General features: G+C 32.0%; 1 protein-coding gene across 1 annotated transcript; it reads right to left on the bottom strand.

Moving 5' to 3' along the window:
- Nucleotides 1–5,763: 5,763 nt before the first annotated feature.
- On the bottom strand, nt 5,764–10,722 carry LOC133677149 (homeobox protein HD1). Its single transcript, XM_062098998.1, has 5 exons — nt 9,829–10,722; nt 9,546–9,666; nt 6,616–6,806; nt 6,362–6,493; nt 5,764–6,123 (listed from the first exon to the last, which is right to left on the bottom strand). The coding sequence occupies exons 1-5, from the start codon at nt 10,147–10,149 to the stop codon at nt 5,983–5,985; spliced, it is 906 nt and encodes a 301-aa protein (XP_061954982.1). The 5' UTR covers nt 10,150–10,722; the 3' UTR covers nt 5,764–5,982.
- Nucleotides 10,723–14,178: the final 3,456 nt, after the last annotated feature.

Genomic DNA, 14,178 nt, shown 5'->3' with positions numbered 1-14,178 from the left:
AGCCACTTATTGCAAGTGAAAGGTGATAATTCTATTGCTAGCTAGCTAGCTAGCATCTGTTATAGGATAGCTTGTCTGTCACATGTGTCGCACCATGAAAGAGTAGTTCTAGTTGAAGTTGTAGTTTATACAACTCGACGTGGTAGCTCAAAAAAAAAAAGAAAAAAAAGCCGACATAGTTGATAAAAACAAAAGGAGAATAGAGCAGAGAGGAAAAATAATGAGTTGTTGGGTTCTGAAAAATAGCTTGAGCTAGAAAAAACCAACCCGAGTAAAATAATTAATCGAGGAAAAGTATAATTACTAATTTAACTTTATAATAAAATAATATAATGCCAACTACGTAGGGATATTTTTGTTTATTTAACTATTTTAAAATAAAATAATTATTTTTTTTACTGTTTACGTTATCATTCCATTTTGAAATAAAAACTATTTACCTCAACAAATTTCATAACTACTAGTTTATATACCCATGTTACGATTATAAATTATCATAATTTTTTAAAAAAATAAAAAAAATATTTAGAAAATTTTCTGACATTGTTGTTAAATCTAAAAATATATTTTTTTATTAACATATTTCTTATTTATCTTAGAAAACATTAAATTTTTAATTGGAATTATTGTTTATGAAAAAAAGTTATCATCATTACAGCAAGCTAACAAAAAATATATCTATATTTTATATATGATTGAAGGTCTATAAAATCATAATCATGTTGAAAATGTATTTAAAAATCTTAAGAATAAATTATTAAAATCAAAATTTCATTAATAATTTATTAAAAGTATTATCATTTTTATATTATATACATAATAATTGAAATATTTTTTATTAAAACTCAAATAAAAATTTATTATAATATTTAAGAATTATGAAAAAAATAAAAAGTAAGTGAATCTGATAAATTCGTCAAAAAAAATCAAAGAAAAAGACAGAAAATAGTTGGCGCGCAGCCTTGATTTTTTTATTTTTATTAAGAGGTTCAATCACATATTATTCACTTTTTTTTTTTTAAAAAAAAAAGGTGATAAATGACATGTTGTATGTGACCTTGAAAAAAATGTTTGTGCCCCCTGTCATTCCAGCTCGTAACCTTCGGTCTATCCTGTGCACCAATCAAGTGAGCTACAATATAAATTTGTTATTTAAATTTTAAACGATTAAATAAATATATTAATTTGGTTTAGCGTTTATATAAACAACAAAATATTAAAAGTAATCCCAATTCTTTTAGAGTGTTCAAGTAATGATAGTTTGATAATCTTGAAAAAATTCAAAGGTTGGGGACTGATTCGTGATTCAATGTATAGGCGAGGGCTTATTTGTACTTATCCAAACCTACCTTTCCTCTTGGCTTTCTTTCATAAACACACCCATCTGCTTTTCCAACAAACGGGTACAAACAACGCACCTCCCATCAACGGGACATTTTCTAATTTCGCCACCTCATACGTCATGTTGTCCCCATGTAATGATGTTACCTAATCGTTTTAATTTTTTATGGAAATATATTTTTTCATTAATTAAAATTAGATTAAATTTATAAAAAAGTAGACATATATGGTAATCTAAAATATCCAAACAACTTAGAAGTAAGTTTTATATATTGATTAATTGATTATTCTCTTAATTTTAATAATTTTATCTATTTTTCTTGGGTCGATAATTGGTACTTATAAAAGATCTCATCTAGTAGTTTTAAAGACTTTTCTATGCACAAACAAATATCTTTTTAAAGAGAAAAAATACAATAATAGTTTAAAGAAAAAAATTCTAAAAATATTTATACAGCAAAATACTAAGAATTAAGATATTATGGACCTGATGCATGAAGGATTCACATAGCATTTATATCCTACGAATCTTATCTTTTTTATGAAGAAGAGAAGTTGAGGTATCATTTTACTCTCATAGTATTTAAGGAGAAATAATTATTCCTTACATATCATTAATACTAATAAAAATATGGTAGTTTTTAGAAGACTTTTATACATTTAGTGGTGTTAAAAGATTAACATATTTGACCTTAACATTTTATATTAAAAAATAAATAAGCAAACAAATTTTTATAACAAAATAGAAGGTTTTTTTATATTTATGTGAACCAAATGTGTAACTAAATCTATAAATATTTAGTTTGATAAGTTGCTAAACTTACATATGAATTCATTAGATAACTAAACTCAAAAACAGAAAATTTACACCCTATCTCTCATCAATTTTTAACCAATAAACTTGCCCAAAAATAACATTTATATATATATAAATCACGCTGCTCCATCACAATCATTTTCAAACAATAGCATTCACAATATAGAATTCAAATTAAAAAAGATTGCGAGCCAGATCTTAAAGGCACACTGGTTCGATCATGAAGATGATTTTCAGTAACATTTTCAAGATGTTTACTTGGTCAAAGGTCCTGGGTCTTTGCGCTCTTCCCTGAGCAGCCAGAAAAGAAAGTCCTGCGAAACCTGTCTCCTCCATTAACAGTTCGGCGTCTAGCGCTTTTTTAATAACTAGGCTCTCTAGTCCAGTTGCCTATAAAAAGAATTATTAAAATATGCACCAACAAGTGTTGGCCAATTTGGACTGCCTCGCCTGCATTGCTTGGAATATTGCTTCATCGTTTTGTTTTTCTCTTACAAGAGGATAAAAATAAAAACTCTTCAAAGATACCCTTAAATACTATTATTTTATTTGATATAGTGTAATCCAGAATATTAAGAATTTCTTTCTTGCAAGTTTATGCGACAGCTTATGAGTGGATGACATCTTGTATTAGTCTTCAGATTTGTGCTCGGTGGCATTTAAGATCTTGTTCTAGTGATGGTACGCAGGGGCTTATATCTTTTCTCTGCATTTAAGTTTGAATTTTATTGTGTATGCTTATCAATTTTACGGTGCTTTATATATTTATTGGATTTATAAAATGTCTAATAAATTATAAAATTAGTCATAATACATCCAAGCTGGTCCGAATATATCCACAGAAAAAACAAAAAGATTTGTGCTCGGTGAATCGTGACAGACAGAGTCAATGGAAATCCACAATTATTCTGTTTCAAAGTTTTGTTGAAGGAGTTCTATTCATTGAATTTTGCCTTTTGAGCAGCCATCTATGAAGTTTTTTTTTTTCCCCACAACATTATTGCAATTTCAAATTTACTTCCCCGGCATACTCGCAAAGAAAAATAAACCTTTTATTGTGTTATAATTATAACTATAACAGTAAAATGTCTAGGAAAATCACCATACCAAAAAAAATTTCTTCACTATTTCTTTTTTCAACTGCGTCCTTCTATGTTCAAATTGAGGTTTAATTTGTTATAATTTATTAAGTTTGGGGCAAATTAAAAAATAGAGATCAAGGTGTAAAACACACATGAATTCCAATACCAATCTAAATTTTGATTCAAAATTCATTTTTATCCTCGTAATTTCAATTGTCAACCTTCACAATCCCAATAATTTTCAAAAATTTAATTTTACTTTTAAAGTTTATTTTTTTTATTTCTCAGTCCATGTGTTTGATAAAAAAAAGATAGAAAGTCGCCGAATTCCAACAAGAAAACATAAAGTCATTAATTCTATACACTAAAAAGGTCAATTTTAATGTCGCTAAGTTTCATTTGACAAAAATAATTTGATACTAGTTGCTTTTGTTAGACTTAGTCTTAATAATTTTAATAAGTGTCCTAGTTATTTGGACAGTGTTGTTAGCATTTGATATTCTGTTTTAGTTTTACCTATTCTTAAGCAAGGATCCACTAGTGGATTACTATTTAGGAAACCATCATGAAAATCTAACTTGAATTGGGCCAACCTAGCTCCCAAAAGAAATATTTATATTTACATGTGTGATGCTAGATCTCAAGAATCATACGTATCATCAAGAAAAAGGGCACTTGATGATCAGCACTTCAATTTTATCTCATACTCAAATTAATAGAATATTAAAGTATTAATGCAACGTGCTTATATAGGAGGGCTGCTGCAGAGGTAGTTAATTAAGAATTATGAATTAAAGATCCTGCTGCATGCGACGGAGCTGGTTGAATGAGTGTGTTTTGAATTGACAACATGTGGAACATAATCCTTAAATTATTCTTTTTTTTTCCTTTTTGATAATGGGAACTTTATACATAAAATAATGGATCGAAATCCTTTTATATCGAAATCCTTTTATATTTTTTTTTCTTTATAGAACAATTTTGCTTGTATATAAAATAAAAGGAACAAATGAATTGAAAAAAGAGAGGCATTTTAAGCAAAAAAAAAATATTAACAAAAACAATAAATTTTTAAGATTCATTTGATTTTTTCTTAAGCTTTATCAAAAACAATAAATTTAAATTCTATCGTGGATGTTATAATGTATATTTTTATTAAAATAATTTTTATGACACAACTGCTTTAATAAATGTGAAGACATAACCACTTATGAATTATGAATTCTTAGTGTCAGACATAACCTGTTTTGTTTTTTATTTTTCTCTTTAGGTTTTAATTTAAATTCATTAAAATAAAAGATTAAAAATTATTTATGAATTTTACTTTTTTAAGCTGAGATCATAGTTTTTTTTTTATTATTATTATATTAGCAATTGCCTTTTTGTACAGTTATATTTTTTCATTTTTAAAAAATAAAACTATTCAATTGGTTTTCCTATTTTTATTCTCGTGTTACTAAATAAAAAAAAACCCCAATCCAAGAGATATTTATATCAGTTGCATTGGTTTATTCTCTCTCTTTAATTACTCCCCGATGTTTTGATGTTGGAGATTGGAGTTCAAATCTTAGAAATAGATAATTAAACATGTTTAAGCTCTTTAAGTTACTTTTCGGGGATCTTCTACTACTTAAATTAAAGTACGAGACCGCCAAAGGCAACTTCTTCAACGTTGGCAGCTCTTGGTCTCAGCCTCTTTGCTTCCCGACTTTCAGACATTGGAGTTTAATAAATCTTAGAATTAGAATTTGAAGAATAATTTCCACATGCAAGAGATTATGAAGGGGAAAAACCGTATATACAATAGCAAAAGGTTTTATCCTCGCGAATATGGAAAATTGACCCAACAAATGAAAAGCAGATAGAATCCAATATCCTAAGTCTGGGCTGCCGGGCCGGTAAACAATCTAAAACGCAAAATCTATTATTAAGATAGCATTAAAGGTCTTAAAGCAGTAAGAGGCTTAAGAGCAACAATGGCGTTAACTCGTTCATTAATTGGTCTCGGGGTTTTAATGTTTAAATTACTGATCACCCGGAGATGACCTTCCCAGGGCTTCCACCTAAATTTCTTTTTCGTTTAAAGAGAGCCGATATGGATAATGGATGCTAGTTGTGCTATAAATTTATCAGGGTTGAAGAAGGTTTTTTTATTACAAAAGAGATTCATCCCTTGTTCTTTCCTTTTCTAAAAATTGAAAACAAGCATCAATAGCATGGTGTGGATGGAGGAGGGCATTAGATTTACGTAAATCACACCTTTTTCTTTCCTTCCTTCTTTCTTTTCCCCTATTTAGAGGGGGTCAACGTTTGCAGTCTTGCCGCATTTTTGCCAAGTTTTGATGCAGTGCCCCAAGATCAGCACTGTAATCTTTTTTTAACTCTTGAAGCTTTGAATTGGCTTGGCACTCCTAATTAATCAATCCCCTAGCTCTTATAATCAAGAAAATTCAGATTATTTGGTGAAAACAACCTTGCAAGTAAAGAGTATGGGCCGGTAACAATGGCAAGAAAGAGATGATCTAGAGAATAAAATCTTCATCCTGTTAATGACATGAATATACAACCTTAAATGTAAGAGATATTAGGTCTCCATCTATTACATGACCTGTACCTGGTTGTTAGCAAGTAGAAAGTACTGCAACCCAAAGGATACAGTGACAGCTATATCAACATAAAGTAAGAACACCCCTCTTTGCAGTCCCCTCCCTCAGTTGAAACAAATAAGATGGATTGGTTTGTCTACCTTTTGCGCTTGGACTTCAAGGATGTCACCGATTGAGAGTTGCTGTGCCAGTTCCTCTTCCTTTGGTTGATGAACCAATTGTTAATCTGCTTTAGCTGTAACCCTGTCTCCTCCACAAGTTTTGCTTTGTCATCTTCCTGAAAATCATCATGCAGACATGCTATTATTTATAAAATAAAGTTTTAAATTCAAAGCTTATGATAATCTCCCTAACCGGAAAAGAGAAGGGGGGCTAATGCACTAGCTCTAGCATTAGTTTGTGTGTCTAATTATTTGTTTTGGTAAGAGCCAAGAAATTTTCAAATATGGGATGGCATTAATGTAGATATGGTAAAATATTTTTTGAACAATGAAGAAGTTGGATCAGTGGCTTACAGTTGGGTAAGGCCACTTGGAGTGTTGCTGCCACCAATTCTTCAGCACTGAAGTAGTGTCACCCGGTAGTTTTCCAGCCCTTCTTTTTCTCAATATCTCCTCCCTGACATCTTCAATTCTTGATTTGAAGCCCTGCAAATTAAGAAAAGTCCAGGTTTATTTTGTTTTGACATATAAAAGGTCTACTTTTTGTGCTGGCTAAATCAGCTTAATTTCAACCTTTAGTTTTTTCTATAGCAGTTTTATACACACACCTGCTTTAATTCAATCTTCAGTTCCTGCCGAACTCTCTCCATCAAAGACCTTTCAGATTCTGTAGGAAGCAGAGGGCCAAATCCCATCATGTCATGCCCATCAGCACTTGATTGATCTAAAGAGAAATCCATTTGCAGGTCATCCTCATCGTCAGACATGGTTGCACCCGTACCTTCTCCTAGAGTCACACCTGAAAGAGATTTATATATAATAATCAATCCATCTTGAAGGACAGCATACTAGAAGGAAATAGGTAAAACTATCGGGATTCATGACCACCCATTCATTTTTAGAATTTAGTAGTACTCCTTATGCTGTAAAATTGAAGTTCAACAAGGAAAAAAGAAAAAAACACCTGGGTAAGCTATTTTTCCTGACTTCAACAAGAGAATGCAGCAACTCATCTGAATGATAGAAGGACATGCTTCCAATAGATTACATAAGTAGTTTACCCATTTTACAAAGCATTTTGCCACATATCATGACACTTGGGACGCAAGTACTGGGGAGAGGGATAGAATAATTCAAAAGGGAAAAGAGGAATATGATCTCTGCAGGCTAAAGGATTTTTCTTTGATACATGGAAAATAAAAGTTATGGTGGTTTCTAACCAATCATCAAGTCATATATCACGTGACGATATTTAAGAATGACTTGGAACATATCTTCTCTCATATCTCAATTATATGATATATTGGGATCACCTATCATTATTGATCGACAAGCACTGCAATTATGCTGTCGGAAAGTTCCTTGATCTCTATTACAACCCCAACTCATTTCCCAAGAAGAAATCGAAATACGAACAAGGCACGATTAAGATAGTACATTATTTGAATTTTGCGAACAATCTTCCAAGAAAACTATTGAGTGGTGATCAATTGAGTTTTTTCTTTTTTCCTTTTCTTTTGAGTGCAGTTGTTTTTTCGCGGTATTCTTGGGAGTGGCTACACATCTCAGAGGGAGGAAAGTGGGACATAATTTCTTTTGAGTTTATCTCAAGCAAAGAATAAGTTAAATCCAAGACTATGAAAGTTCTATGGTCAGACCATGACATCTGTCAAATAAAAATCTACAAAATATATACTCATGATTTAAACACATGGAACAATATCATGGTTTAAGGTCAACCTAATCATAATCAAAAGCATGTAGGTATTATATAAGGTTAAATCATCTTTTTTTGATCTTAAGGTTAAATCATCTTTACATTGACAGCTAACAGTACTAAAGTTGGAACTCAAAAACTCTTCTCAATTAATTGGTGTTTTCTTTATATTCCATGAATAAACTAGGCTTGAATCCAACATTTCAGTGATGGATAACCCTAGTTTGGATCATGTACAACCTAGAGCTCAGTGCACACTCAACCCTAGGTCTAACCAAAAATCTTTCTCAAAACATGATATCTTATATAACATTTGTGGCAAATTAATTATTCCCATCAATGAATTTGTGAGATATCAAACAACGAATATTATTACTAGTGAACCCGTATCGATTAAAAAACACAAAATCATTCAATATTGCGATCACATATACATAAACTTGATGTAATTATTTGATGTATCAGAATTCTCATCTTTCAGCAAATATATCCTGAAATATATTTCCTTACAAGCACCATTTTCCTAGCTAAGCTAAAACAAGTTGCATTAATTATCAATACAATACAATAGGGGAACCATGTACACACACACACATGCACATACACATACATGTATTTTAATATACATAGCAAGAATCTATATAAAATTTAGCTTGGTCTGCATTATTCTGTAAACAATAGTCCAAGAATTAAACATTAAGTAATATACATGTTTGGCCTCATTTTAAATTTTATTCAAACATTTTTCATAGGAATATGTTAACTTTATCAAAATGTTCAAGAAGTCACCTATTTCACTTTGAAAAGTACTCTCTTTCCATAGAGATAAATTGTAAGTTAATTAATGGCTCTAGCATTGAAGTTGTACAATTTCCTAAATCTTTCCTGGACCTCAAAGAAAGGCAATAGTACTGCTAAGAATTGTAGGGATAATTTCTAAAAAAAGCATAACCGGCAGCATATTGCAATCATAATTAGCAATAAACTGCTCAAAGGTTACCAAACCATACATTAAGGTTTCTGATCTAAACGACTAAACCATTAACAAGTAAATGAGTACTATCTAATCTCATGTACTGGCCTAATAACTCCACTTGGTAATTATTGAGAAGATGAGTGGTTTGCAAGTATTAATTCTTTCCCCGTTTACATATGATCTGTCTTCATCAACTATATACCTAAGAGGAAACTTGTGAAAATGGAGACACCAGGAAAACAAGGCTTATGCATTATCTTACTAAGTTAAAAGTGCTCGAGGAAATCAGCAGAACCAAAAATATTCTAGAATCCAAATATATATTCGAATGCAACCTCATTGTTTGTTGGAGGTTGTTGGTGGTGGTGGTATCCTCCTTCAAGGAACAAACACATATCACTCCAAGTATAAATTACTACTATGATTTTTCTACTAGTAGGCCCTACTGCATCGGCCTCCAGTATAGATTATTCTTAAACTTATAAGAAACTTACACGGCTAAACCTTATCTTTCTATGTGCCAAACCCATCAAACATCAAAACAAGTATAGAACAGAAATTATATGTATATATTTCCAAGCAATCAAAACAGACAAGAAAGCTTTCTTTGATAGCGTCTTATTAATTTCTTAAGCCAGCTGCTAATTACTAATTTTAAACTCAATTAGTATGAATCTAAAAATTATTAATAGAAAACATAAAGTCATACACGTATTTTGTGATCCCCAAAAAAAACAAAATGATTGATTAAAATATAAGCTGATTATGATTGTACAACACCTTAATTCACCAAAGAAAAGGAAATATCAAGGGCTGACATATTAGGGGGGGGGGGGAGGACAAACCAGTGAGAGCCTGTAAGGTGGTCTCAATTTCACGGCAGGCCATAACAGCTTCAACGGCGTGCACTCTGACATGTTGTTGAAGCTGGTCTTTGAAAGTACACAATATTATCAAATACTGTGCCTGCGAAAGAAACACACATCCCATAAACAAGCAAACAGCAAAACAAATTAAAACACCACTGTGTATATATATATATATATATATCTTCACAAACCCTCAACACACACGTATATAAAAAAAAAGAGAGAGAGAATGACAAATTTATGGGGAAGAAGAACCTACCAGGAAGTTGTCTAGGTCTTGCCTTTCATGGGGAGAAAGAGAATGACCATGTTGGTTGTGCTGTGAAGCATAAGACCTAAGAAGATGATGAGATTGTGATAACTGAGCATCTATAAGAGGTAATTGATCAATTGGTGTAGCTACACGGAGGCAAGACACGTGAGCTGATAATAGCTGCTCATATAAAGGGTGTGTAGCTATTTCTGCCTTGAGTTGGCGAGACTGATCACCTGATAAAGACACAGACATCTCTCCACTGCTTAAACCACCAAGTGCACCCCCACTTCCACTTCCCATCATGCCCAAGTTTGGTTCTTGCATTTGTAAATATTAGCACTAAAGATTCAATCTCTCTATATAGAATCGAAAGCAAAGTAATTGAAGAGAGAGTGCAGAGAAAAAAAACAAAAGGGGTTATAAAGAAAGCAAAAAAGATTTATGTAGTGAGGGTTTTGAGGACCACAAGGCTCTTATGCTTCGAGACTGATACAGTGTTTAATGGATGTTGAGAGAAAGAAAGAGCTGAGAGAGATCAGAGAAACAGTGTTTTGTTGTTATAGGTGAGAGAGAGAGAGAAGGCAGGAAGGGGCCTGTATATTGGGATCTGAGACACAAAACTTTCTGCACCAATTCTGATATGTTGCAGAGATTTTTACAGACACAAAGAAAGATAAATGAAGACTTAAAAGCATAGAAACAGGTGATAGAGAAAGAAAGAGAGACTGAATTTTGGTTTTCTCGAGTCTTTGAGAAATTGAAATGAGAGAAGAGCTATGGAATCATTTCTATGAAAGGGAAGGAGTTGGGGGTTGGATGAGAGATCAGATAAAGCTGCTTCCAGTGGCCTGACATTTTTTATTGCCTTTTGTTTCTTTTTATTCTGTTTTTTTTTTTGGGGGGTGGGGGGGTCTTAATTTAACATATGTATAAGCTTGACAATAAATTAAAGGTGGGGTTTGATTAGGTATATACATGTTAACTACTATATATATATATATATATATATATATTCTTTGTAGGTTTATCAGAAGAGAATTGGATTAAATATCAATTAAATGATCTTGGGATATCAGAAGATTTAGATTCTTGTTCGCTTGTGTTGATTTTACGGTGATTTTTTTATTTATATATAAATAAAACACACAAGAAATTCTCAATGGACACTTAATTATATAATTACCACTAAATTACAAGATTGAGGATTTAATCATCTCAACTGATAAATGCTTAAAGGCACGATACTTTGGACGCACAATCCTTCTCTCTTTTCTCATATTATAGAGACGGCCACTGTTTAAAGTTGTGCTAGCCTTTTTTTTTTTTTTTTTTTTGCGAAAGATGAATGTCATTAATAATTTGGATGAACAAAACTACCTTTTGGGGGTAATAAGTCTGCGTCTATGGATGCCCAGCATGTATCAGTCTCTCTACAAATGAAACACCAGACGTCGATCGTTCTCCTTCAGAGCCCACGATAGATATGAAATCTGATCATGAGCCGCTGTTTTTCTTTTCTCAGGCCTCCTGGTTTCTCATGATCTCTCACAGAGTAATTAATTAATTTCATGAAGGGTTGATAATTATTAATCTCTGGCGTAAGTTTTTCCATAAAAGTGGATCATCACAAATTAAATCCAAATCTGCTTTGATAATATATCTAATAATTACAATCTCTCACCAGATTGTGTGTATAAACACACAGAGAGAGCAGCACTGTAGGGCATAAAATAAAAAAGGTGGAAGGGAAAGGACAATCTTCTCACCAAATGGGATGCTCCACTTGCCAAGTAAAATAAAGGGGGAGAGGGGCATCGATCATCCCAATCCCTTTAATCAGCACCAACCTTTAAAACTAAATTAATTTTGTTATTTAAGAGAGTCGGCTGGAGGGTTGAGCTGTCAGCGTTCAGCCTCCATTGCTGGTGCATCCTTTCTTTTCTCAACAGGTTTTGGTCTCTTTTCTACATCTATTGTTAAATCTGATATATTAATTTGCGACAATTGAAGGCGATAAGAAAGGCAAAGACACCCATTTATTGAGACACAAGTGACCGACCACCAAATACTTGTGTGGGTTGTTGTGTGAATTGCCCAGTAGTTAACAGCACAAGGGACTTTGATCACGACCCCTGATGGGATGATTTCAACCGTTCGATTGGTAACATTCACATCATTTATTATACAATCATATGGAACCGAACGTACCGGACCGTAATTAATTATACATAGTGTATATGCTAGCTTGCTGCTGCGTTGTATTCATCTCTACATAATTATTATATTTATGTATGTGAAGAGATATGTTTTAATTTGCTTCCTGTTCTCTAACATTAATCGTGGACCTGCTGGTTATTTTTTAGGACAAGAACGAAAGAACAAATGTCACAGGAGTGAGCTGGAGTCGAACATATATATATACACACACATTTGTTGGAAATAAGAAATTAATTACGCTGGCTGGCTAGCATTTATGTTAATTACCCAAGTTTTTTAAAATAATAAGATAAAAACTCCATTGATTTGTGGAAACTATGCATGAATTCTTCATGGGCTGATCAGATGATTGTACAGATTTTATTATTTTGGGTGTTAATTCCTCTACGCTCTTAATTTCCCTTCTATTGCAAGATTTAATGTCGTTACGATTGTAGAGGTACTGTGTATAGTCATCAAATCACCAACTCTCTCGAAGGAGTAATGGCCACTCTTTTTATTTGCCACCAATACACGCATTATGCTTCTAAAGTAATTTAATTAATTAGAGCCATTAGTTATTAGGGTTTTCTTTCGCCAAGAACTGGTCACAAAACCCTAATTAAGCCTATAATTTGAAATAATTAATTATATATATGCTAAAAGTGGAGGTGATTTTAATTAGTACGGCAACAAATTAAAAATACGTCCATCAAACAAATTAATTTAGTCTTTGAAGGAGTATTGATCAGTAGGATCCACTAAAACCTAACACATATGACGTACGTAGAGGCTAATTAGTCTTGAGTATTATGAAAGATATCAACTAATTAATCTTTTTTCAAGTTAGTAGCAATAATAAAAACGTGCATGCCAAAAATGGCTCAAGAACAGTATACTGCCAAACAACAACAGATAAATAATAATAAAAACAAAAAAAATCAGAATGATTAGTATATATAGAGCAACTGTAGTACTGTTGTAGCTAGTGGATCAGCATTTCAAAATCAAGAGATCGTGTACATAGACACCAAAGAAAATCAAGTTCCAGCGCAATCAATGGGTAAAATCTCGCACTACTGAAAGGAAAGGAAAGGACATGAAAAGCCATTTAAAGGGCCGGGCTGCATCTTCAATCACTGTGCTTTGAAATTGCAGCAGGATAAAGTTGGTCTGTGATATGAAATTAAGGATGAAATGAAACATGTGCTCCAAAGAAGCAATCAGTGCAGATATGTCAAAATCCAGTACCGTAATATTGCTACATATTTCATTAACAATGTTGTGATTGTGATGGTAATAATTAATTAATTATAAAAAGGTTCGATAATTAGTTATTAATTTCTTACATGTGCTGAAATATAGCTGCTTGGGAGAAGGCACATGGAATTGCTGTAAGCATATCAAGGCTTGTCTGCTGATGATCAGTACCCTTTTTTTGTCTACAAATATATATTTGGTACCAGTTACCAATTCTGTCAATAATTTGTTTCGAGAAACGAGTTGAAGTTCTCTCGTTAGGAAAAACAAGATTTCTAATTCTTAAAATAATAATAAAATAAAAAATTTGCAGCATAGATAACCTAAATCGAGGGATTTAAGGATGGAAATTGTAGGCTCTAGCTAGGAGGATGAAATGGATTTACACAAATCGGAAATTAAGAGAAGCTGCATGGTACCTATTTATTTTTTATATATAATTCTTTAATTATTATTAATATTGTGATCATCATCATGATCATGATAGAACTAATGTCTGGTATTTCATGCTTCTAATCAGAACCAAATCGATTTATTAATTATGAGATGCAATATTCTTATCATTAATAAACAATATAACAGTGAATGATCAAACATTTGACTGCCTCTCCTTTTCTTTCCTCTCTAAACGGTAAGAACAACTAATATGTTTCTCGTATACAATGGCAACAAAAATTAATAAAATATATATTTATTATTGATTAAGTGCTTAAGCAATCATCTATCAAGAAGTCCTGCTATGAAATAGAATTAATCCTTATAGTATATGCCAAAAACTTTAGGATTTTCTATGTTAATGACATAGAACTTTAGGTAATTTTTAATGTTGATACTCTTTAAATCTAAATTTTATACTTTATTTTTCACGGAGATGCCCAATTCATCACTAGAATCCGG

The sequence above is a fragment of the Populus nigra genome, chromosome 1 (genome assembly GCF_951802175.1).
Source record: "Populus nigra chromosome 1, ddPopNigr1.1, whole genome shotgun sequence".
In the NCBI taxonomy this organism is placed as follows: Eukaryota; Viridiplantae; Streptophyta; class Magnoliopsida; order Malpighiales; family Salicaceae; genus Populus; species Populus nigra.
The sequence above is the reverse complement of the archived record's forward strand: the minus strand, read 5'-3'. Positions and strand labels throughout refer to the sequence as shown.